The sequence below is a fragment of the Rhinatrema bivittatum genome, chromosome 3 (genome assembly GCF_901001135.1).
Source record: "Rhinatrema bivittatum chromosome 3, aRhiBiv1.1, whole genome shotgun sequence".
NCBI classification, from domain to species: domain Eukaryota; kingdom Metazoa; phylum Chordata; class Amphibia; order Gymnophiona; family Rhinatrematidae; genus Rhinatrema; species Rhinatrema bivittatum.
The window spans coordinates 422,440,891-422,468,733 of record NC_042617.1 but is presented as its reverse complement, the minus strand read 5'-3'; the positions used below and the strand labels follow the sequence as shown (position 1 = coordinate 422,468,733).

At 41.2% G+C, this 27,843-nt stretch overlaps 1 protein-coding gene across 1 annotated transcript in view; it reads right to left on the bottom strand.

The window, feature by feature from the left end:
• Positions 1 to 27,843, bottom strand: part of CSMD1 (CUB and Sushi multiple domains 1) — a 4,035,193-nt gene that overhangs the window by 1,886,143 nt on the left and 2,121,207 nt on the right. The window contains 2 exon segments of the mRNA XM_029596871.1: positions 14,115 to 14,236; positions 24,058 to 24,182. Coding sequence (XP_029452731.1) covers positions 14,115 to 14,236; positions 24,058 to 24,182 — 247 coding nt within the window.

Sequence of the window (27,843 nt, the reverse complement as noted above, 5' to 3'; positions counted from 1 at the left end):
GACTGGTTTTGGGGGTAAAATGTTTTGACTTATACACAAGTATATATGGTAATCCAGAAGTGTGTATGGAACTTTGGCTTAATAAAGACTAATGCACAGATAGCGGAGAAAGGAGCTGTAATTGGAAAAAGTATAGCAGAGACTGTGGTGTGTTGTCATATCTAATTGTGCCATTCAACAAAACTGTATCAGTAAAGTATTATTTTGTACACTGTCTATGTGGTCCGAGTGTGGTTTGTTTGGCACATAATACACAGCTCACGGTACAATGAGGAAAAATCAGCTAAGCACTCCAGTCACCCTGTACTGGGACAGGAAAGGACTCCTTTCCACCCCTAGTCCAAAGGACCTGCACTTTGGGATGGGAAGAGAAGAAAAAGCTAGCCGGGGCCCAATGAACTTATAAATAACTTTATGTCCCCCTTTGTACCCGACTCATACACAAAGGAGGGGTTACACTAATATGGTTATACTGATGTTGAAGCATTGTATATTCTACAACAATGGATGACTGAAGTAGTATTCTCATATTTAGAACAGCAACCCATTCTCATAGAGTCCCTACCGATTTTTTAACACGGTTGATGAGGCTCACTTTCATGCAAAATTATTTTGTGTTCAACTATCAGTATTACCAACAGATTCATGATACAGCAAGAGGGCCCACTATGGCTCCCAATTTAGTGAATTTGTATATGGATCTTTTGAAAAACAGTGGCTACAAGATTATCTCCTTTCCAACATACTGTATATTGATGTGGAAGCACCTTATTAATGATGTGTTTCTTTTGTGGAAAGAATGTAGAACACAATTTACACAGTTTGTTTTTTGGTTGAACATATTAGATCCAGATTTAAAATGTACTGCAGATATTCAAGATTATTAGGTATTTTTTGGGGGAGTTTTGTATCAATAAGACACAGAAGGGTTTCACTACTTCTCTTTATCGGAAGCCTATGGACACTAAGACGGTTAATTTTAAACAGGTGTGCAGGCACACATGTGCATGTGTTCATCAGCTCGCAAAGGTGATCTGCTGCCAGTATTCAAAATGGCGCCGATCGCCTTTGCCCTCACTATGTCACAGGGGCTAACCGTCGGTACCTGTGACATAGTGAGGGCAAAGGCGATCAGCGCCATTTTGAGTACTGGCATCAGCCCTGACCACCGCTGGACTTTTGGCAAGTCTTGTGGGGGTCAGGAGGCTCCCCCAAGCTGTCCAAAAGTCCCTGGGGGTCCGGGAGTGACCTCCTGCACTCCAGCCATCTGATGCCAGTACTCAAAATGTCGCCTATAGCCTTTGCCATACTATGTCACAGGGGCTACCGGTGCCATTGGTCAGCCTCTGTCACATGGTAGGAGCACAAGATGGCGCTGATGACCATGTGACAGGGGCTGACCAATGGCACCGGTAGCACCTGTGACAAAGGCTATCGGCGCCACGATGAAACCGGCATCGAGGGTGTGAGAGTGCAGGGGATGGTTCCCGGACTCCTCGATGGACCACCAGGGAGTTTTGGTAAGTCTTGGGGGTTCAGGAGGGTGGGGGTTTGTAGTTAATTTTAATTTTAGCTGGGACACGAATAGAAATCGCTGTATTAATGCATCGGGGCACCATACAGCCGAATGCAATGTATCTGCTCGCCGACGAATCCGAATCACGAATGCAACGTATGGCGTCCCTCTGCACATCCCTATTATTTTATAGCAATATATGACCTAGATTCATCATATTCATATATTTATAGTGAAAATAGCAATAAGAAAGAGGTGTGGTTATTCTAATTTTCCTGATACCGCATCACATAGGTATTTACCTCAACATGCGATACCATTGTCACACCGCATGTTATTTTTACCTCATATCACACACTGAATAATCTACCACAGCTGCGTTACCAGCTAAAAAGGTTTTTACCTCAAATAGCAGTTTGGGCTGCTAGCTAGAGAGAGAGAGAGGGAGAGAGCTCACAAAAAAGTTAACTTTTTATACCATTGTAAGAGGGGGTTCTAGTAAATTGGGGTAAGCTTTGTGGGGGTGAGGTGGGATTTAGGGAGCAGTTTTTCATGCACAGTCATACATGCAAACAGCACAGTTACCATCAGTGAAGATTTAATGTGATTTGGAGTGATGCAAGGTGAAAGAAGCATAGATTTGTACCATGTTCTCTCCTCCTAGCTTAATGACCTAGCTGCAATTAAGCTAGTTATAGAGAAAATGGTACAAATCTACTCTTCTTTCACATTTCATCACTCCAAATCACATTAAATCTTCATTGATGGTAACTGTGCTGTTTGTATGTATGACTGTGCATGTAAAAATGCCCCCAAAACCCACCCTACCCCCCAATCCTTACGCCGAGTTCATAATGCCCCCTCTTATAGTGGTATAAAAGTTCAAATATAAGTGAGCCTCCACAGACATGCTCTCTCTCTCCCCCCAAACTGGTATTTGCGATAAATACCATTTTGGCTGGTAATGCACAGCTAATGCAGGCATAATGCACAGAAAAAAGGTGTAGTTAAATCTTGTGAAAGTGTGCATTACTTTATAGCACACACAGAAACCAACCCTCATTTCCATGTACTTGGCCCACTCAAATGTTAATTTTAAAATGTCATACACATTTTGTGATGCGGTATTTATTGTATGTGTTACGGCTTATCTTGTGCATTAGGGCCCTAATGTGCATGATAATGCCCTAACACATTTTGATAAATGACCCTGTATGTTTGGGAAATTATTCACTTTAATATAAATTCTCATATACAACAATATGTTTTATTTCCCTTTAAATTTTTAAATAACTTTTCTGACACTATCACATTTAGAGATGCTGAGATATTTGAACTTATTGTTGAGTCTCCAAAGAGGTTAAATGAGGTGAGAAAGCATTTTTCAGATATGTCAGAAAAAGGAGGAAGGCCAGAGGTGGCATTATAAAACTGAATGTAAACAAGGAACAATGTGTGAAGCAAGTGAAGATAAAAGTAGAAATATGAAATAAACATTTCAGGTTGGTGTTCACTACAGAAGAACCTAGAGTAAGAGTGACACTGGTTGACAAGAGCATGGATGGGAGTGGGGTAGATATATTTTCTTCTGCAAATGGGCTATATGGGAAGAACTAGGAAAACAAAGTGGACAAGGCCATGGGGCTGGGTGAGGTACATTCCAGGATAATAAGAAAACTCAGAAGAGCTGGACGGACTTCTGAAAAACCAGCTCAGTAGATCCCTGGAAACAGGAGTTGTAGGCAAGTTTAGGGGTTCAGGGAACTGTTTGCTACTGGACACTCAGTTCCCTTCCCACCTTACTTCATGATCCTAAGCTCAAGGAAAAGACGTGTTCTCCTCAAAAATATACTTTTATTTATCAGATTGGCAGGATATAGCATTTAGAAAATAACAACAATTCCTATCTCTAACATCCTAGCCACTAATCACCAGTTTTCACTAAAGAATGTTCTGTATCATGGTGGTAACAAACATGCCATAACCTTAGCCAGCTTAAGATAGTAAAACTTATGGCTAACTTAATTACCCCTGGTCCCAACTTAGGTGATGCCCCTCTGTTCACCCCTGAAGCAGATGCTGGCTGGAGGTCAGGAGAATGTGGGCAGAGAAGGACTTGGTTCCTGGGTTTGGTGCTGGCAGAGCTGGCCATGATCTGAGAAGGAGACTGGCTTCTGGCTCTGGTACTTGCCAGGATGTCTTGGGGATGCTCTCACCCCTCACCATCTCAGACTCTGTCACTCTCTCTACCTAAGCAGAGTGTCTCCTCTTTCTGGACTCCTATCTCCTAACCTGGTATCTTGGCCATGCCTAGTCTTTCTACCTTTTCGAAAACAGGGGGGTGATGGTCTGCTTAGGGTTCCCCTTTTGCTCTTCTGGATCTTTTTCTTTCAGGGGTCTTGCTCCCAGTGTTACTTTCAGGGTTCATTCCCTCCCAGGGTTCATTTGCTTTTTCAGGGTCTTACTTCCCTCTCAGGGTCTCACTCCTAGAGTACTCTTTTTGGTTTGCTTTTTCTTCTTTCTTCCTTATTTGCCCCCCTGTTTTATAATTTCCAACTGATAAATATGCATAAGCTCATGCATAATCATGTGGTGGATGGAGGGTCTTTGGCACATTGCAGGTCTTCCACCCCCCCCCCCCCTCCATTTCTTTGGGGGAGGATTCTGCCATGTTGAGGTCATTTCTCCCCTTCCCCATTTATTTGGGGAGATAACTGCCAAATCCGTATGCTGAGCTGTTATTCTAGAGAGTTTTTCTCCATATCTGACTGCCCCCCTGGTCGGCCCCTGTGACAAAGTGAGGGCAAAGGCTATCGGTGCCATTTTGAATACTGGCAGCCGATGGCCCGAGTGCAGGAAGTCACTCCCGGACACATGCTAGACCACCAGGGACTTTTGGCAAGTCTTATGGGGGTCAGGAGGGTCTCCCAAGACTTGCCAAAAGTCCCTGGTGGTCCAGCGGGGGTCCAGGAGTGATCTCCTGCATGCGGGTCGTCAGCTGCCAGTAATCAAAATGGCGCCAATAGCCTTTGCCCTCACTATGTCACAGGGGCCGACCAATGGCACCAGTAGCCCCTGTGACATAGTAAGGCCAAAGGCTATCGGCACCATTTTGAATACCGGCAGCCAACAGCGTGAGTGCAGGAGATGGCTCCCGGACCCCCCGCTGGACCACCAGGGAGTTTTGGTAAGTCTTAGGGGGGGTCAGGAGAGTTGTAGTTAATTCAATTTTAGCCGGGAAACAAATAAGAATGAACGCATGACTGTATCGTGGGCCCCCCTTGCTGAATGCAACGTATCTGCCCCCCGACAAATACGAATATCGAATGCAACATATGCCATCCCTCTGCACATCTCTAATGCATCCACCTTCCATCAAATCCAACTCAATGTGATCAGGGGCATAACTTCAATGCTTTTAACTGGAAGTAGACTGCATTGCACATGACAGTATTTCTGAAATATGAGAAGAAAATTAACTGATAAGAGAAAAACCAATTACATTTTTTATTGCATTAAAAAAAAAAAACCCAAACAAAAATTCAAACAAATTGGATTTATATAGGGACCTATGATTATATCCTGTTGGCATTATAAGGCTTGAAGTTTTATGTCAGAAAAAGGTTGCCACAATGTTGACATTTTGCTAGCTCTTATGATGGTCCTTTTCCATATATATAAAAATTACTTTCACAGCTGCATAACTGTGGATAAATCTTATGAAGTCTTGAATGCTTTATTGTCTGTATTAGTTTTGCATTCTATTGATATTTGGCTCATGTGGGATTATGATTATCAATTTCAAAAAGCCATTTACTTGGGTAAATAAACTGTCTGAACATAAGAACATGAGAACATGCCATACTGGGTCAGACCAAGGGTCCATCAAGCCCAGCATCCTGTTTCCAACAGTGGCCAATCCAGGCCATAAGAACCTGGCAAGTACCCAAAAACTAAGTCTATCCATGTTACCGTTGCTAGTAATAGCGGTGGTTATTATCTAAGTCAACTTAATTAATAGCAGGTAATGGACTTCTCCTCCAAGAAATTATCCAATCCATTTTTGAACACAGCTATACTAACTCCACTAACCACATCTTCCGGTAACAAATTACAGAGTTTAATTGTGCGTTGAGTGAAAAAGAACTTTCTCCGATTAGTTTTAAATGTGCCACATGCTAACTTCATGGAGTGCCCCCTAGTCTTTGTATTATCTGAAAGAGTAAAAAACGATTCACATCTACCCATTCTAGACCTCTCATGATTTTAAACTATCATATCCCCCCTCAGCAGTCTCTTCTCCAAGCTGAACAGCCCTAACCTCTTTAGTCTTTCCTCATAGGGGAGCTGTTCCATTCCCTTTATCATTTTGGTCGCCCTTCTCTGTACCTTCTCCATCCCCTACTGAGTAAATGTATGCATGGGGAACGACAAAGCACATATTTCTACCTCTGCAAATAATAGCCTCAGAATAAGGGTTTGTACAGTGGACAAAACAATGTGTGCATCATTGCATTTTCAAAACTACATGCATTGCTTTTCAGGGAAAAAATACATGTGGAAAAGGTTGACACAAATCTCTGTGAGTACTTGATCCCTATGCAATTTTCAAAGAGAAAGTACTTTCCCTTTGAAAAATGGTGCAAAATCTATGAGTAAAAGTAAGCACAGACTTTGCATTTATTCACATAGTTTTGATTTTTTAAGGGATATTTTGGATACTTGCATATAAGCTATCTTAAATGCTTCTTTGTATGTGTTTATTAGCAGTTTGTGAAATATTATTTTGATTTCTTTTCATTTATATTTTTGTGTCTAGGAGTGATATCTGAATGTTTCAAAAAGGGAAGGAGGGGAGAGAAAAGAAGGAAGGAAAAAGAATGTTCTCCTTTCTCTTCTTTTGATGGTTTTTTTCTTATTGGTTTCTTTTGTATATCTGCTCTGGATATATTACGTGGGAAAAGCAGTTTAAAGGATTACACCCAGTACATTACGGGGCAATAATTATACTGTAAAGGGGTGCTGTTGAACACAATGTTTGTCATCAATACTATCTTTTCATCCAAAAAGTAATTTCAGATCAGCCACAAACAAATGAAAGTTAATATAACTAGCACAGTGAAAATATATTACAAGGTTAGATTGAAGCCATTTTCATTACTGTAGAGTGAACATAGAGCACTATTACCACCTCATCTACTTCTTTTTAGTGTACTCATTGCTTAGCTTTTGAACATTCAATATTTGGTGAGTTCGAAGACTATATATCTAGGACAGATCTGAGACCTTATTCAAAACTAGGACATTTTAAGATTTAAGATTTTAAGATTTGGTGTTAGCTGTAAATTTAGATACATGTACCACCTTTCTTGTGACTGTCAATTGAAACATTTTCTCTGAAAATAGGAGCAAAGCTCACAAAGGTGAGAAAAAACACTAATAACAAGTAAATACACTTAACTAATTAGTTTTGAGAGACCAAATATAGGAAACAAGGCAAATGAATAGTTTAAAGCATAGGATTCAATATGTTTACATAGATGTTTATGTCTGAAATCTGTAAAAGGCAATTGTAGTCTTATTAGTAGAGTCTAGTAAAGTCTGATTTGGATTTTTTACTTTATATTTTCTTTTTTTTAAATGTCTCTCGCTCTGTCTTGCTAAATCAATGTGAGTTATAAATACTTTCCATTCAATATATTTGGTAAGCATATCTCATGGAAACATGTAACATTCATTTTCTCTCACATCAGCACAACTTAGAATAAGACATCCTTTAATTTATGAAAGTGATAGATATTTAGGAAATGTGAGCTTTAAAGGCAACAACAAACTGGTAGCCTTCATTGTATCCGGAAACATCAGATACTTCACCCTGAGAAACAGTTTTCAACATAATATTGTCCTAACGTCTATTCCTTGCTTATGATCAGGCTATTTAAATATTTTATGGCAGTATAACAGCATTTATTCAAGCTAATATGGGATCAACAGTCTCTTTTCAAAGGACAGTTTAAAACTTTGGATGCTACATTTATTAGTAATAACATAAACCTTTAACTATTGCACACAAACTGGGTCTGTGATTACAATCAGCATGTGGTTACTCAATTTTATGTTTGATTCAAAAGGGAGATAAGAGGAAGCAGAAATGTTGATCTTCCAGATACTAATGTTCTTTTGTATATTAAGCATTCACTGCTAGAAAATAATTTTCTTTCTTTTTCTCCCCTCTTCTCCTTCCCCATTCTCTAGGGTAACACAAGCCCCATTGCTGGCCAGGGTATGGCAAGGAAGGTTTGTTTTTTTTTGTTTTTCTTTTTTTCCATTCTGTATGCTTCGTTACCACTCTTTCACCTCTTTCATTTTTACTTTGGCAGTCATCTTCCCGCCCCACTGAGACCAGAGCTCTTCACCTCCATAAAGCATTCAAGCTTAACTGGTTCCAACAGAAATAAAACTTAAATGCAGTTTTTCCACACTATAGTATGAAGCACTGCTGTCAAGTCACAATGGCAAATACAATACATAAAAAGCATCAATCTATATCTACACCCCAGCATTGCAACAACATATTCCTAATCTGACTCAGAGAGGAGAAAAAGCACCAAAATATACATTCAATTTTATACCACAGGTAGAATCTTAATAGATTTTATATAGTATGATCCAATAAAGTACAACAGTATATAGTACACAATATGGTGAAACTGGTATGTAAGTATTAGACATTAAGGGCCAGATTTTAAAAAGCCTACATGCGTAAATCCATTGGATTTACGTGTGTAGGTGGGGTTACATGCGCCGGGCCTAGTTTAGAAAGGCCCGATGATGCGCGTAAAGCTCCGGGATGCATCTGTCCCGGGGCTTCAAAAAAGGGGCAGGGAGGGGGCGAGGTGGGGCCAGAGGCCTCCGGCACAGTGGCCATTTGTCGCTGTAATGGAGGATCGCATGCCGGCAGGCTGCTGTTGTGCATAACCTGCGCCTGCACGGAGGTAGGCGCAATAGGTAAAATAAAGGTCTGGGGGGGGGGGGGTTAGGATAGGGCTAGGGGATGGGAGGGTTAGGGGAACATAAGAACATAAGAAAATGCCATACTGGGTCAGACCAAGGGTCCATCAAGCCCAGCATCCTGTTTCCAACAGTGGCCAATCCAGGCCACAAGAACCTGGCAAGTACCCAAAAACTAAGTCTATTCCATGTAACCATTGCTAATGGCAGTGGCTATTCTCTAAGTGAACTTAATAGCAGGTAATGGACTTCTCCTCCAAGAACTTATCCAATCCTTTTTTAAACACAGCTATACTATCTGCATGAACCACATTCTCTGGCAACAAATTCCAGAGTTTAATTGTGCGTTGAGTAAAAAAGAACTTTCTCCGATTAGTTTTAAATGTGCCCCATGCTAACTTCATGGAGTGCCCCCTAGTCTTTCTACTATCCGAAAGAGTAAATAACCGATTCACATCTACCCGTTCTAGACCTCTCATGATTTTAAACACCTCTATCATATCCCCCCTCAGTCGTCTCTTCTCCAAGCTGAAAAGTCCTAACCTCTTTAGTCTTTCCTCATAGGGGAGTTGTTCCATTCATTTTGGTAGCCCTTCTCTGTACCTTCTCCATCGCAATTATATCTTTTTTGAGATGCGGCGACCAGAATTGTACACAGTATTCAAGGTGCGGTCTCACCATGGAGCGATACAGAGGCATTATGACATTTTCCGTTTTATTCATCATTCCTTTTCTAATAATTCCCAACATTCTGTTTGCTTTTTTGACTGCCGCAGCACACTGCACGACAATTTCAATGTGTTATCCACTATGGACACCTAGATCTCTTTCTTGGTTGTAGCACCTAATACGGCTCAACTCGGCTCATATCGGAGTTCGAGTTCCAAATATTTGTTCGGATTCCAAGACAAAGTTTCTCGAATCTCCTGGTCGAATACCGATTTGGTCCGAAAGTCAAGGCGGTTCGAGAACCGAGGTATCACTGTATAAGGCTTTCTTTCACTTGGCATTTCTGGAAGTGTTTTTTTTTTTTTTTTCATTTTTTCTTCAATCTCTGCCGAGCACTAATGTTAAATTCTCTTGCAGCTACACAATTATTGGCCTCCTTTGCATGTTCTATAACCTTCAGTTTCAGTGATGCGGAGTAAGATGCTCTGTTTTTCTTCTCAGCACTCATTTTTCCTGAGGGTAAGATGTCATTATTCTAATGGTTGTTTCTGCTGTCAGAATCCTTCCCTCCCTCCCCCATGGATGCCTCTGCATTTGAATCTTTCCCTCCCTCTCCCATGGCTACCCCTCCTGTTTCAATCTTTCCCCCCTCCCGATTCCTTAACTCACCCACTGCTATCTGGACAAGATGGGACTTTCATTTGTCAGGAACATCCTTCCTCCTCCCCACAGTGTCCCAGTGTATCAGTAGCACAGCTTCTCCCTCACAACTCCTTCAGATCCCTTAACTCAAAAGCTTACTGCTGGAATGAAAATGACGACAAACTTGTGGTCGCTTAGGCATGTCCCTCCTTCCCCGCTGGATCCCAGTGGTGCACTTTGAATCTCATGGTTCTAAGTGTGCCAATCAGATCCTGACTTGGATTGGGGGAGGACATGCCTGTGCAACTGCAAGTTCCATCATTGTCCTCATAGCAGTGGGTGAGTTAAGGGATCAGGAGGAGGAGCATGTGAATGATTCACTCATGTATCTTGAATTATAGTACTGGCGTATATGGATTGATCTGTGGATAAGATGACTGAGATTTTAAGGACTGGTTTTGGGGGTAAATGTTTTTGACTTATACACAAGTATATATGGTAATCCAGAAGTGTGTATGGAACTTTGGCTTAATAAAGACTAATGCACAGATAGCGGAGAAAGGAGCTGTAATTGGAAAAAGTATAGCAGAGACTGTGGTGTGTTGTCATATCTAATTGTGCCATTCAACAAAACTGTATCAGTAAAGTATTATTTTGTACACTGTCTATGTGGTCCGAGTGTGGTTTGTTTGGCACATAATACACAGCTCACGGTACAATGAGGAAAATCAGCTAAGCACTCCAGAGTTTAATTGTGCGTTGAGGTAAAAAGAACTTTCTCCGATTAGTTTTAAATGTGCCCCCATGCTAACTTCATGGAGTGCCCCCTAGTCTTTCTACTATCCGAAAGAGTAAATAACCGATTCACATCTACCCGTTCTAGACCTCTCATGATTTTAAACACCTCTATCATATCCCCCCTCAGTCGTCTCTTCTCCAAGCTGAAAAGTCCTAACCTCTTTAGTCTTTCCTCATAGGGGAGTTGTTCCATTTCATTTTGGTAGCCCTTCTCTGTACCTTCTCCATCGCAATTATATCTTTTTTGAGATGCGGCGACCAGAATTGTACACAGTATTCAAGGTGCGGTCTCACCATGGAGCGATACAGAGGCATTATGACATTTTCCGTTTTATTCATCATTCCTTTTCTAATAATTCCCAACATTCTGTTTGCTTTTTTGACTGCCGCAGCACACTGCAACGACAATTTCAATGTGTTATCCACTATGACACCTAGATCTCTTTCTTTGGTTGTAGCACCTAATACGGCTCAACTCGGCTCATCTCGGAAGTTCGAGTTCCAAATATTTGTTCGGATTCCAAGACAAAAGTTTCTCGAATCTCCTGGTCGAATACCGATTTGGTCGAAAGTCAAGGCGTTCGAGAACCGAGGTATCACTGTATAAGGCTTTCTTTCACTTGGCATTTCTGGAAGTGTTTTTTTTTTTTTTCATTTTTTCTTCAATCTCTGCCGAGCACTAATGTTAAATTCTCTTGCAGCGATACAGAGGCATTATGACATTTTCCGTTTTATTCATCATTCCTTTTCTAATAATTCCCAACATTCTGTTTGCTTTTTTGACTGCCGCAGCACACTGCAACGACAATTTCAATGTGTTATCCACTATGACACCTAGATCTCTTTCTTTGGTTGTAGCACCTAATATGGAACCCAACATTGTGTAATTATAGCATGGGTTATTTTTCCCTATATGCATCACTTTGCACTTATCCACATTAAATTCCATCTGCCATTTGGATGCCCAATTTTTCAGTCTCACAAGGTCTTCCTGCAATTTATCACAATCTGCTTGTGATTTAACTACTCTGAAAAATTTTGTGTCATCTGCAAATTTGATTATCTCACTCGTCGTATTTCTTTCCAGATCATTTATAAATATATTGAACAGTAGGGTCCCAATACAGATCCCTGAGGCACTCCACTGTCCAACTCCCTTCCACTGAGAAAATTGCCCATTTAATCCTACTCTCTGTTTCCTGTCTTTTAGCCAGTTTGCAATCCACGAAAGGACCATCGCCACCTATCCCATGACTTTTTACTTTCCTAGAAGCCTCTCATGAGGAACTTTGTCAAACGCCTTCTGAAAATCCAAGTATACTATATCTACCGGTTCACCTTTATCCACATGTTATTAACTCCTTCAAAAAGTGAAGCAGATTTGTGAGGCAAGACTTGCCCTGGGTAAAGCCATGCTGACTTTGTTCCATAAACCATGTCTTTCTATATGTTCTGTAATTTTGATGTTAACACTTTCCACTATTTTTCCTGGCACTGAAGTCAGGCTAACCAGTCTGTAGTTCCCGGATTGCCCCTGGAGCCCTTTTTAAATATTGGGGTTACATTTGCTATCCTCCAGTCTTCAGGTACAATGGATGATTTTAATGATAAGTTAAAATTTTTACTAATAGGTCTGAAATTTCATTTTTTAGTTCCTTCAGAACTCTGGGGTGTTATACCATCCGGTCCAGGTGATTTACTACTCTCAGTTTGGAGGTTAGGTTTAGGGGGTTGGGAACGGGGGAAGGCCACGGGCGTCGGCACACACAAGTTGCACAGTTTTGCACCCCCTTGCATGCACCAGCACGTGCATGTTATAAAATCAGGCGTCCATGTGTGTGCGCCAGGTAGCGGGCGCACATGGACGCCCACGTGCAAGTTTTTTAAATTTACCCCTAAATATGAATACAGGGCTAGTAAAAATACATGTTAAAGAATGTAGCAGGTAATCAATGTCTCTTGAGCTACTTGGTAAATGGTCAAGTTGAGGGTCTCAATGAAGAAAAGGACTTTGGTTTCTCAAATGCTTCTGGCAGCCTGATTTTCAAAAGCCTTTAGGTGAAAAACCTAATCCCAATATGGATAATTGGAGAACTCAAACAAAAGCTATAGCTGACATCAAAAAGTTACATTACTGTTTGTTGGATTGTAAGAACAAATATGATGTCCTTTGGGATTGTTATTGGAAATTTTATGGCATTGCATTCTGAACCATGACCGTATTGTATGGAAATAAGATGGGAGGGGGAACTGCTGTCGACTGTTTTTGTACTTTTTGGCAAGAGCAGCACTACTTTTTCTCTACTGTCTTGAAATTTTGTGACAAGTATGAACTTACATTTTATGTAAAATCAGACTTGATTGTATGTACCTTGTTAAATAAAAATTATTAAAAAAAAGAATATGCCAGATAAGGAGGCTCATGTACTAAAGTGCACAATTTTGTGCCACACTTATATTTTGTCTGCAAATTTTTTTTATTCATGCAAATGCACCTAGTATAAAATTATCACATGTGTATTTTCTATAGGAAATTTTGCAAATGATTTTAGGTACACTTCAAGGAGGTGTAGTTCAAATGTTTGTGAAGTCAGCTTTATTAAGTGATATTAAGTGCCATGCAGGAACACTAATTATACATTTCAATAAAACTTCACAAGCATAAAATTACACACCTTTTACTTTTTCTCATGCCCACTTTGCAAAGTCTGCTTTGCAGGGAATTAAAAAGGAAAACTAGTCTGGGAAAATGTAAATAACACACACTATTTTCATTTTCCTGCATGAAGCAACTTTGCAAAATTCTCCCTTTACTAGATCAACATTAAGGCTTGTTAAAAAAAAATGTGGTGCAAATAATTAGGACAGATGAAAGTAGGTCAAAGCTAGCAACTTTAAACAATTTCAGTTATTTTTGGCATTAAAGATTTCTAAATAAATTATGGAATGAAAATCCATTATGATGTTTCCTAGAATGTCATTGTTATGGAAAGAAAATGAATTGGGTGAAAACTCTGCACTTTCATTTTTATGGGTGTAGTTTTATATCACAATTGATGATGTATATACATTCCAACTATTTTGATTATTGTACAGTATATTCATACAGATTCATATATAGGCTAACAAATCAGAGTAACCAAACCTGAAATCCAGAGTAATGTAATCAATAATCCAATAGATAATATATATATACATTCCAACTATCTTGTTTATTGCACTGTATATTCATACAGATTCAAGCATAGGCTAACAAATCAGAGTAACCAAACTTGAAAGCCAGAGTAATGTAATCAATAATCCAATAGATAATATATATTTACATTCCAACTATTTTGTTTATTGCACTATATATTCATACAGATTCATGCATAGGCTATCCAATCAGAGTAACCAAACCAGAAATCCAGAATAATCCAATCAGAGTAACTAAAGCTGAAATTTTTGAATGAAATGGAAAATACAGTATGTACAGTACCTTTTCAGGATCAGTAGTGGTAATGATCCAGACACAGTGTGCATTGTCTTCATACTGAACTGGATAATTAGGTGATGTAATAATGCCTGCTGGTCCACGAAGATTAGAACCACATGTTCTTGCTAAAAGGGAAACAGTAAGGTCTAATTTAAAATACTTTGCAATAAATTAAAAATGTGCTATTTTTCATCTATTCTTTTCCATTTTTAATTCCAAGCATTTTAACTGTCAAACAGTACTGAAGATTACAACTTTGTTAAAAATAGTACAACTTGTGGACCACAAGTACTGTTTGTGTTAGAGCAGATATTTCATTGACCTTTGTGTTAAATATTCAAAGTCATCCATCTGGAAAAATGTCTTGACTGAAAATTACTCTCTTTTAAAATGTGACTAAAAGTATATGTGGCTTCTAAAATGTTCCTGTATAAATGTTAAGGTCGGGGAGGAAAACAAGACCCCTGTGACTAGTAGTCTAAGGGGAAAGGTGCAGAACATGGGTGGGGGAGGCTTTCTTCCAAAGGAAGGCTTAGGGGGGGGAGGTGGAGGGGAGGTGGAGGGTTGGGGGAGGAACAGCTGGTCAGATGGGTAGCTGGGTGGGGGCGGAGGGAAGAGAAGGGAAAGGAGCTGGAGGGAGAGCAGGCTGAGTGGGTGGATCCAAAGGTCAAACCTCCTTTGAACACCTATTTTCGACCCACAAGACAGAAACAATTTCAGTGAGAATTTTCTGCTTGTTTGTGCCACCATGTGCAGATCCAGTGGCTCTTGTGCAATCTCATTGCTTCTCCCAGGAATAGACCTTAGCATCCGTTTGGCAGAGAGTTCTTCTACCCCCTTAGCAAAAACGAGATAACATATATTATTAAAAAAAAAAAAAGCACTGTCGCAAAAAAAACAGCCACACTAGGCTCCAAGTGCCTGCCGATGAGAAGGGACCATGGCAGGATGCAGTGCTCGGAACATGGGGGGGGGGGGGGGGGGGCACAATGACATCAAGAAGCGTGATTCGGGCTTGGAAAATTGTCCCAATCACAATGGTCAATACCTGGGATGATCGTGAGGGCCTCGCGGTCGTGGGGTCGGCATCAAATGTTCTCAACAATTTCTGTGTTGGGCCAAAAAGTCTGCTGCATTCTCAGTGGAGCAGGAGGGGCCTATTGTGAGGTTAATTAGCATGCATGGGGAGGAATAGATGGTGACTGGTTAGCTGCACCGTCATGCCTCAGCCTGTCTTTTTCCTATCAGGTAATGGTTTCCCTCTGGTATATAGATATATATGTAAAAAAAGAGAGAGAAATGGAAGCATACCACTGAGCCTAGGTCACTTTGGCAATGGTCAGCAGGTATGCTCTAAGGCTTGGTGAGAAGATTCACTGCATGCTGGGGCCAGTGGCTTATAATAATATTAAAAAATATAATTTAAAATAGGTGGCAGGGGGAGGGCCTCAAGTAGTAGGGATGGTGGCAGTTTCCACACACTAGGGGGAGGAAGCATATGGACACTTTCCCAGGCATGTCGAGTCAGGGCCAGGACATAGGGCATGCTATGGGTGGGGGTAAATAGGGGTCTAATTTATTGATGGTGGCTGGTCACAAGGTCAGGAAGAAGGTGATCAGGAAGAAGGTGGCCATTTTGCTGACTGTAGCTGCCCATACAGTCCATCACACTCTGTGTGTGGGAGTGACTTCATGGCTAGCAGGGAGATAGATTCAATCCTCTTGCACACTGTGGGCGGGGAAGAAGGCTGGCTGGGTCATGTAGCCAGGCGCACATGGCACACAATTGGCCCATGCTGTGTGTGGTGGTGGAGGAGCTATTAAAAAAAAAAAAAAGGGCAGGGCCAATGCTTTTCCAGATATGTACTGTTTCAGCATTCCTGTTGACTGCTACTAGCATGTGACCAGGGGAAGGGGTGCACTGGGGTTCCTGGCAGTCAATCATCAGCAGACAGTCAGAAGATATTGGGCTCAGCTGTCTTTCGTACATGGTATGGCAGCATTCTGCGCAGAGTGCGTGGCACATAAAAAAAAAAAAAGAACCCTTCATTGTTTTGCTGACTTCTAGTATTCATGGCCAAGCATCCTGTCAGTAGGTAACAATGCATGATCTTTCAGCATTCTTTTGCAATTCATATGGCACCTTGATGCTATGGCCATGTGGAAGCAGCAGGAGGCATAGCATGATAGACTAGGAACTCTGAGGTACAGAAGATGAAGCAATCTCCTAAGTCCACGACTACATGATGAGGCACTTTTCAAATAGCCTTCACTTGACCTGCTGAAGCAGCTGTCTGAGTCACATGAACCTCAAGAAATCCACAAGATGGATTGGAAAGTCTGATGCTGGAGCTAGGTCAGCAAGCCTAGACCCATGGTATGGATTGGCTCCAGCAGCACATGAACTGTAATTTGAGGCAAAACAGCCACCAAGGCTCAGGTTCAAACATAGATCAGCTGCTTGTAATTGTGTTAACACCAGGCTCTTGCAATGGTGCACATGCTACAGTGACTGACCCAGGCAAAGTCGTGGTCAATGGTATCCCCCAGACTGGTAGCCTCTCTGACTCGGGCTTCATCTCTGATAGCAGTGACAAAGAACTTTTCCTAATCACAATGATGAAGAATGCATTGAAGAGCTTTAAAAAGAAGTGATCAGCCAGGAGGAAAGGTGGTTCAGCAGATTGTGATTGGGGGCAATACTTCTCTGGCAGGTGAGAGCCAGGCTATCCCAGTGCAAGTCATAGCACAGGTGGCGAGAAGAGATAAAGCAGGCAGGATGTCCCAAAAGAGGATGTGCTGGGATCAATACTCTCACCTGAGATGTTTCCCACAGAGGTTTATTGGCATCTCCTTGCTTATCAGACACCAGGAAGAGGGCAATCCCATGAATAAAAGACAGGAACTCTATGGAAGATTTCCAAATGATAAGAAACCAAAAATTCTTAAAATAATCAGAACTGGGTATTTGATTTTCTACATCTTAATGAGAGTAGTGATAGAGCAAGAACCAGAGCAGGCACCATATGTGATCAGATACTTAGACATCCTAACAAAGGCTCAAAGGATGGGTGTGGCTTAACTACAATGTTACATTTAGGAGAAATATGGCTGAAGATAGCTCCATATATTAAAGGCATTGGGTTCTTGACGTCTGGCTGGATGAGATGATGATTAAACAGGCTAACCAGCACTGAAAAGCTACAGTAGCTAGGTGGCAGGGTCCAGGACCAGAACATAGCTGTTTGGTACTGGAAAGCTCGACATGTGCAGGAAGTTAAAAACTAGTCACTGATCATGGATGCACTGCAAGTTCAGACATGCATGTGTGAACTTTGGTGCCAACCACCTAGCTGCCTAGTACTGGGCCTACAAGGAATGGTGACAGCAGGCCACCCATGTCTAATACCATCCATGGTCAACACTGATGCCAAGCAACCATGGCTTTCCTGATACTCGGACAGGGTGGAGGTGAACAACTTGCCTTTGGCTTCTTACAGAGTACATCATCCAATTGTCTAAGATGCCTCCTGCCCAGTACAACCCAGTGTGGAACAGGAGGTTGCTGACTTATCATGAGATCATAGCTGAAAAAAAAATTGTGCAAGAGGTCATCTTGGGCAGGGTTGGGGTCTCATCCAGCCACGTCCCACCCCCCTTTCTTCTGCTTGGTGAAATCCCCTTTTAGGATGGTCCTGAAGGAGCCAGGAAAATTCTGGCTCATCCATGACCTCTTCTGCCCAGAGGGCAGATCAGTGAATGACATGATTGACTCCCATTTATGCACTGTCTCCTATGCTTCACTGGGCCAGGCCAAAGCTATCATCTGGAATATCGATGAATGAGCCTGCCTGGCAAAGATAGACATCAAGTCTGCATTTCAATTTCTCCTGGTCTACCCTTAATTATTCCACCTCTTGGATTTTACATTTTAGGAAATTACTTCAACAAAAGTATGCCAATGGGTTGTTCGATCTCATGTGCATATTTTGAGAATTTCAGTACCTTTGCACATTGGATGGTCAAGCAGATGTCGGGATACACGAGCTTAGTACACTACCTTGATGATTTCCTCTTCATCGAGAAATATGCTGCCAACTGCAGCACCTTCCTCTCCCACTTCCAAGCAATAGCTAAAGAGTTTGAAATTTCCTTAACCCAGGACAAAACGGAAGGCTTCCACTCCATCATTGTGCCTTTAGACATAGAATTAGATATAGCAATCACATGTCTCTAGACTGCCAGGGAATAAACTGGCGAGGCTGAAAGAGGTGTTACAGGTCATGGGCCAGTCACAGAAAGCCATGTTGCAGGAATTTAAATCCCTGTTAGGCCTACTTAGCTTTGCTTGACTTGTGATCTCTATGGGGAGGAATTTCTTACATAGCCAGCAACTCCAAAAAGCATCATCACATCAGGATTAGAAAAGCTATAAAGCAAGACCTACAAGTTTGGGATGGTTTCCTATGGGATTCTGGCAAGGATCTGCCAAACGGCAAGTAATAAATTTGAAGATCTTTACAGACTTTTCTGGGGGCCATGGTTTCAGCATATACTTCAAAGGGGTGTGGTATGTCAGGGCCTTGCCCCCCTTCCCTGAATGACTTGAGACTGGAATCAACAGAAATAGACTTATTTGAGTTATTTCCAATTCTGGTTGCTTGAAAATATGGGGGAAACATTTGTCCAATGCACACATTGTTTTTTACGTCAGATACTATGTCCATAGTCAAAATATATTTATTTATTTATTTTTGGCCTTTTCCGTTTTATTAAATTTCACCATTTCCACATGTTCAAAGTGGATCATCCTCATTAACAGATTATCTTCAAGGATGTTAGGTGGGGGTGTGCTAATGAGAGATCTGGGGGTCAATGAACTGGTGGCTCAATCAGCCTGGGAGGCCTGTCCCATGGACCTGGGAATAGCTCATGCCTTTTTGTCTCTCAGAAAGCTGACCCTTATAATATGCAGCTGAAAGACAGATCATAGCTACAAAAGCACAAAATTAGAGCTGCATAGTAGAGATGTGAATCGTGTGCCCGATCGTCTTAACGATTGGGTTCGGCTGGAGGGAGAAAAAATCTGATCGCTGGAGATGTGAATCGGAATCGGTTTCCGATTCACATCGTTGATTTTTTTTTTTTATTGAGGCCCCGACCCTTTAAAAATTGACCCCTTACCTTCCCCCCCCCCCCGAACCCCCCCAAAACTTTTTACGAGTACCAGGTTGGTCCAGTGGGGGCACGGGGACCAATCTCCTGCTCTCGGGCCATCGGCGCCATTTTGGCTGCCACTCAAAAATGGAGCCGATGGCCAGATTAAAAAAAAACCTACCCGACCCTTTAAGATGACCCCTTAGCTTCTCCCACCCTCCCGATCCCCCAAAAACATTTTTTAAATTACCTGGTGCTCTAGTGGTGGTCCCGGGAGTGATCTCCCGTTCTCGGGCCGTCGGCTGCCAATCATAAAGATGGCGCTGATGGCCCTTTGCCCTTACCATGTGACAGGGTATCAGTGCCATTGGCCGGCCCCTGTCACATGGTAGGAGCACTGGCTGGCCGGTGCCATCTTTAAATATGGCCACCACCATCGTAAAGATGGTCACCGCCATACTTATCAAATCTGAATCCGGCGCCTCAGCCTGAACCCAGACCTGATATTGCAACACGGCCAGGAGGCAGGGGGTGGGCGGGGGGGGGTCCAACAGCAGGGCCTTGGCTCAGAACCAGACTCAATGCTGGGATCAGACCAGGAGGCCAGGTACCTATGCCAGCTGGGCCAATGCCCAGGCCTGATGCCAAGGTATGATCCAAAGGCCAGGTCCTGATGCAGGGACCTCAGTCCGATCTCAGACCCAACACCGGAGCCCAGCCCAAAGGTCAGGTCCAGATGCCTTGTCTTCGATCTAGGCCAGAGTTCATACCCAGGCCCAATGTTGTAGCCCAGCCTGGAGGATGGAACCTGATGCCGAGGTCTCAGCCTGGACTCAAGCCTGATGCTGACTGCCCAGACCAGAGGGTTGGGTTCCAATGCCTGCACCTTTGCCCAGATTCAGTCCCAAGCCAAGAGCCCAGGCCTTGCAGGTCCCTCTTCATCATCTTCTTTCTTTGGTCTTTCTTTACAAACTGTCACCAAACATTGGGGTCATTGTGCTGGAGTTGAATTAGCTGCCATACATAAAAATGTTGCTCTCTGCTGGGAAGAATGAGCTAGAGTTTTTCAACTCGTGTACAATGATTCCAGCAGATGGCATCAGTTGGCAAGGTACAGCCAAAGAAAGAAGATGACAAATAGAGGCTCCGAGGCTTGAATTCCCAGCCTGAAGCCAGATCCTGGCCTTGGCAGAGACCCAGGCATCAGGAACCTGCCTCCAGGCCAGTCCCCAGCATTGAGCCTAGGTCTGGGCTGAGGCCCTGGCATCGGGACATGACCTGTGAACTGGCAGCAGCACTGAGCCAGGTTCTGAGGTAGCCCATTTGTCTACGTGATGTGTTGGAGTAAAGTATCCAAATGTTTGTGCTCTGATAGTTGCCTTTCTTTATCATTCATGGTCTTATGGGATTGTCTTTCATGGCATGCAAAAAAATTTGCAAACACCGCTTTTCATGGTAATAAAGCCCAAATACTGCATGTTATGACAAATAACATGTGCTATTTCAGCTCTTGGTACTCAGAGTTGTGAGTAATTTTTTTTCACGTTTTGAAACTAGAGGTTTTTCATGCAATTCAAGATACATTCAATTTTAATTCAAAATTAATGATATGCACTATCATGCAAGGCAGTTCATTAATTATGAATTAAGTAAAAACAGGTATGCAAAAATGGCTTTGCAGGCCAGTTTAAAAAAAAAAAAGTTAACTACTGTTTCAATAAATGTAGTTATTTTTTTGCAGGAAATGTTATGCTTATTTACTAGCCTCATTTGCATAGGTACAAAAGTTTCATGCAAAATTGCCAATGCTATGTGGAAAAGGTACAATTTAGTACATAGTCATTCTTGATTGAAAATATTTCAAACTCTTCTTATTTAATTATGAAAAATCAGCTAAAAGTGAAGGGGAAGAAATGGTTATTGATTAGTTCCAGTAGGTTGTCTGAATATATTAAAATGTGTTGGGAGAGGCTATTTGGGTTCTTATGATAAACTGCTGGGAGAGAAAGTCAATTTTTGGTTTTGGTCAGCATAATGTTTTATTCTTGCTATTATTTGTATGTGTTTTGTGACTTTCTCATACTTTGTTACACTGCTTTGGGCAGACTGTTAAGCCCCTCACCTCTGATCCAAAGCAACTCCGTCATAGCTTCCGTAGGTATGCTATTCCAAGGACCCGGGATAGAACTTTCTCTAACTCTGCACTTGCCTTTTATAGTCCTGTAGCTAGGACTTCCTGTGGCACTGTCTGATGATGTCTATTTCTCCAGGGGTATATAATGAAGCCTCTTGCAACCAACCAGTGCCTTGGCAACAGGACTCCTGAGTAGCCTGATCCTCAGTGCATTGTTTCTAGTTTGTATATTCTGCTTCTGACTTCCTGGCCTTGTCTTGTGTTCCTGTTCCCTGTGACTGAGCCTCGACCCTGGCCTTGGTCCAATATCCCTTGTCTGTTGGTGTCCTTGGCTGTCTTCTTGGCTGACCCCAGTTCCAGACTTGACTCCTTCTTGCCAACTGCCTGCACCGACCTTGGACTGTCTTTTGGATTCTGTCTGCTCACTACCTATCCCACCTGCTGGACACTACTGCTTGCCATCAGCCCCGACCCACACCTGGATTTATACTCTCTCCCCTGCTGTACCCTGAGACCTGCCTAAGTCCTGCAGATTTTCCGCACCAAGGGACAACCTGCGGGAATGACTGTTGGTATGGGTGAAGCGCCCATTGATTCCTTCCTGGCACTTCCACCTTTGTCAAGAGGAACCACACCAGTTTGCTTGTGCAGAACATTCTATTACCTCACTACATAGGGGTCCACATCACTACCGGTTAGTCTGAAAGGGCTCAAGGAGTAGCCAGAGGGCTACCTCCATAACACAGACTTTAAAAAAATATACATAAATACAGGTTTTTGTATTTACTCTTATAAACCATGTTTATTAAAGAACCAAGACCAGATTTAACTTTTAGGAAAATATTTGGCTAAAAGTTAAAGGAAAAAAAAACCCCTACAATTTACAAACATCATACCAAGGATATAATTTCCTGCAACGTTTGTAACAAAAAAATTCACTAAAAAATCCAAAATGATTCTCTTTTGGATAAAAGTCTCAAAGTGATTTTTGTCAAACCTTTTGCTTGCACAGTCTTCCTGTGGAACTGCTTCCCTTTTTAAAAATGCAGGTCTCATTGTTCATTTTGTCACTTTTCATGCTTACTAGCCCTGCCCTCTGCTGGTGTGAGCAATTTAGAATCTGATGACTGTATCATCCATTCCTACATTAATGAGGTTGGGTAATTAAGGTACACATGCTAAATTATTCTTTATCAGCAACAAAAAAAAGTCTGATATTCAGATGTGGTCAGAGATTAACAGTACTGTGTTAGTTTAAAATGGAGTGAAATTAGTTGGAATTAGAAAATATCTGTGCTCTTCTGTCTTTTCCTATGTTAGGATTTTCTTTTGTTTATTCCTGATTATGATGTATGGTTTGCTCTTCAGCCTCCCACAATAGTCTGGTAACTGGAAAACTAGGAAAGTCAAATTAATTATTATTATTGTATGTAAATGCTTACGAACCTTTATTTTCCTCAAAAATTCAATATTCAATTTCAATTGGATACAAAATATTTTTGACCTTATAAGTGATGAAAAGGAGTTGATTTGAACAATGCAGCTAGCAGAGACTGCAGTGTTCAAATCAACTCCTCTAGCTCTGGGCTCAATCGGTGCCATTTTTTAAAATGGTGCTGACTTAATCTTGCCTCAGTCACATTACTGGGGCATGGTCCAGGCACTGGACCTCAGCCACATGGTCGAAGTCTAGTGCCCGAACCTTGCCCCAGTCATGTGACTGGGACAAGGTCAGGTCAGTGCCATTTTAAAAAGTGGAGATCTGGGCCCCATCATGGGATTCCTTTGCTTATTTTAAGGTTAGGGGGTGTGGGAGGAGGGTTTAAGGCTGGAGGATAGGGTTTACATTTGAAACTAATGACATTTTTTAATATTGGAGGATGAGAGAAATGGAGCGTGGAGGTATTTGGGTGGGAAATATAAACCACCAATTTTATTTTTTTAATTATAAGGTGGTGGGAGGAGGGGGTGACACTAATGAAGGACATATTTGAAAGGAAATGGGATGGGGATGACCTACTTGATTTATTATTGGATGGTTTGGGGTAATCTGTTGTTGCAAGAGCAACTTTGATTTATTTTTTACATTTGGGTGTCAGGGCCATCTTGAGTGGTGGCTTCGGGCTGAACAGCTTTGACCCCACTCAAAACTTTTTCCAATTTTCCATAGCATTTTATTGTTTAAATCCCTTTAAATCGACTTGTCCCATATTAGATTCCCAATTTCCAAGGAGATGTAGTTAACTTCTCACAGCTAACTTTCAAAGTTATTTACATCAAACTGAATATTAATGAGCTGATTTGCATGGGTTTGAAAAATCATGCATACAAATCACATGCAAAGCAGAGAATTTTGGCAAGACAATGCTAAATATCACATATATCATGCAATATCACTGCAATAGGGCTATATCACATGATAAACACTGTTTAACTCATGTTAGAGCCCTACAACAGCTTGATGCATCTCCCAATTAGTTTATTACATATGCATAATAATTGATCATTCTTAGAAGAATTTCATGGAGTCACTGTAATCTGGATCTCATACAATATTGTGAGCCATTGGGCTGGCTATGTCTACATCAAAAGAGACAGATTATGTTCATTCATATAGACAGAGTCAGCGTTTGAATTTTCTCTCCACTTGCTTACCTCGACATATTGGCCTATGGTCACTCCATGCAGCGAGTGTGTCTGTCACTCTCTGACAAGTGATGCTCTTTGAACCTTGAAGTACATAATTATCATCGCATGAGAATTGTACACTGGCACTCACTCTGTAGAAAAAGTAAGCAAAAGCAGAACGGAATAATTAGTGTTCACAAAACTATATTTTTCTTTGCAATACCAAATATATCATGATGAGTAGAGATCTGCATTTGTTTTATTCACGTTTATTTTAGTGTGCATAAAATTGAGTTAATAAAACTAAAACAAAATAAAAATGAATATTTTCTGGCTGCACATCCCTAACAATGCATATAACTATTAAAAGAACATATCTTGTTTCCCTAATGAACTAGATAGTGCCAAACCCTAGTAAACTTGCCATGAAAAGTGTCTATTATCTAGACCCATTGGGGGAAACAGAATTTTCTCTGATTACTCCTAAATGTGCTTCTTGCTAACTTCATGGAGTGCCCCCTAGTCCTTCTATTATCTGAAAGTGTAAATAACGGATTCACATCTACTCATTCAAGACCTCTCATGATTTTAAAGACATCTATCATATCCCCCCTCAGCTGTCTCTTCTCCAAGCTGAACAGACCTAACCTCTTCAGTGTTTCCTCATAGGGGAGCTGTTCTATCCCATTTATTATTTTGGTTACCCTTCTCTGTACCTTCTCCATCGCAACTATATCTTTTTGAGATGCGGCGACCAGAGTTGTGCACAGTATTCAAGGTGCGGTCTCACCAAGGAGAGATACAGAGGCATTATGACATTTTCCGTTTTATTCACCTTTCCCTTCCTAATAATTCCTAATATTCTGTTTGCTTTTTTGACTTCCGCAGCACACTGAGCCGACGATTTCAAAGTACTATCCACTATGATGCCTAGATCTTTTTCCTGGGTGGTATCTCCTGATATGGAACCTAATATTGTGATTCTACAGCAAGGGTTATTTTTCCCATTATGCAACACCTTGCACTTGACCATATTAAATTTCATCTGCTATTTGGATGCCTAATCTTCCAGTCTCATAAGGTTCTCCTGCAATGTATCACAATCCACTTGTGATTTAACTACTCTGAATAATTTTGTATCATCTGTACTCGTCGTATTCCTTTCCAGATCATTTATAAATATATTGAAAAGCACCAGCCAAGTACAGATCCCTGAGGCATTCTACTGTTTACCCTTTTCCACTGAGAAAATTGACCATTTAATCCTATTATCAGTTTCCTATCTTTAACCATTTATAATCCACAAAAGGACATTACCTCCTAGCCAATTACTTTTTAGTTTTCTTAGAAGCCTCTCACGAGTACATTGTCAAATGCCTTCTGAAAATTCAAATACACTACATCTAATGGTTCGCCTTTATCCACATGTTTATTAACCCCTTCAAAAAAGTGAAGCAGATTCGTGAGGCAAGACTTCCCTTGGGTAAATCCATGTTGACTGTGTTCCATTAAAACTTCTAGTAGGAGATGTAAATGGAAACGAGTCAGTTAACATACCATATATTAGAGTAATGCAGGAAATAACTACACCTTTTTTCTGTGCATTAGCAGCTGAAACGATTTTATCGCAAATGCCAGTTAAGGGGAGGGGGATGGGAAGAGGGAGACTCACATCTAAGTCAACATTGTATACCACTGTAAGAAGGGTGCATTATGAACTCAGGGGTGAGGTTTGGGGGGTGGGGTAGGTTTTGGGGGGCTGTTTAACATGCAGAGTCATAGGTACGAACAGCACAGTTGCCATCAGTAAATATTTTATGTGATTTGGAGTGATAAAAGGTAAAAGAAGAGTAAATTTGTACAATGTATTCTCTATCTAGCTCGATAACTCTTGGAAGACCACCCATTTAAAAGAGTACGTGTTGGGGGCATGTGGGAGTCAACCCGTAAATAGAGTTTTTTGGGATTTGGGAGAAGTGTGTAGGGAGTCAAAAAGGGGTATTGTTTACATTTTTGACACATAAGGGGTGCAGATGTTCCTGGCGGAGGCCAACTAGGACTACCAGGAAATGTCCAACCAGAGTGGGAGTGAACATGTATGGGCTGTGAGTTCTCTTTAAATCACTATAGTAGTTCATGTGATCTGTTGCTTCCTGGGCCTGACTGAATAAATAACTATACTTTTAAGGTGATTTTTTTTTTTCAAATTGGGCCAACAAAATTTCTGTGTACACATTTTTACAAAATGCAACATTAAAAAGTTGTCTTTCATCATTTTGCATTTCTAGCAGCTCATTTATGTGGCATCTGAATACACGTTCATGCATAAGAACATGTCATACTGGTTAGACCAAGGGTCCATCAAGCCCAAATCCTGTTCCAACAGTGCCAATCCAGGCCATAAGAACCTGGCAAGTACCCAAAACTAAGTTTATCCATGTTACCGTGCTAGTAATAGCAGTGTGCTATTTTCTAAAGTCAACTTATTTAATAGAAGGTAATGGACTTCTCCTCCAAGAACTTATCCAATCCTTTTTTAAACACAGCTACACTAACTGAACTAACCACATGCTCTGGCAACAAATTCCAGAGTTTAATTGTGCGTTGAGTAAAAAAGAACTTTCTCTGATTAGTTTTAAATGTACCACATGCTAAATTAATGGAGTGCCCCCTAGTCTTTCTATTATCCGAAAGATTAATAACCGATTCACATCTAACCGTTCTAGACCTCTCATGATTTTAAACACCTCTATCATATCCCCCCTCAGCCGTCTCTTCTCCAAGCTGAAAAATTCTAACCTCTTTAGTCTTTCCACATAGGGGAGCTGTTCCATTCCCCTTATCATTTTGGTAGCCTTTTTCTGTACCTTCTCCATCACAATTATATCTTTTTTGAGATGCGGCGACCAGAATTGTACACAGTATTCAAGGTGCGGTCTCAACATGGAGCGATACAGAGGCATTATGACACTTTCCGTTTTATTCATCATTCCCTTTCTAATAATTCCCAACATTCTGTTTGCTTTTTTGACTGCCACAGCACACTGAACTAACAATTTCAATGTGTTATCCATTATGACGCCCTGATCTCTTTCTTGGGTTGAAGCATCTAATATGGAACCTAACATTGTGTAATTATAGCATGGGTTATTTTTCCCTATATGCAACACCTTGCACTTATCCACATTAAATTTCATCTTCCATTTGGATGCCCAATTTTCCAGGCTCACAAAGTCTTCCTGCAATTTATCACAACCTGCTTGTGATTTAACTACTCTGAACAATTTTGTATCATCTGCAAATTTGATTATCTCACTCGTCGTATTTCTTTCCAGATCATTTAAAAATATATTGAAAAGTAAGGGTCCCAAAACATATCCCTGAGGCACTCCACTGCCCACTCCCTTCCACTGAGAAAATTGTCCATTTAAACCTACTCTCTGTTTCCTGTCTTTTAGCCAGTTTGCAATCCACGAGAGGACATCGTCACCTATCCCATGACTTTTTACTTTTCCTAGAAGCCTCTCATGAGGAACTTTGTCAAATGCCTTCTGAAAATCCAAGTATACTACATCTACTGGTTTACCTTTATCCACATATTTATTAACTCCTTAAAAAATGTGAAGTAGATTTGTGAGGTAAGACTTGCCTTGGGTAAAGCCATGCTGACTTTGTTCCATTAAACCATGTCTTTCTCTATGTTCTGTGATTTTGATGTTTAGAACACTTTCCACTATTTTTCCTGGCACTGAAGTCAGGCTAACCAGTCTGTAGTTTCCCGGATCACCCCTGGAGCCCTTTTTAAATATGGGG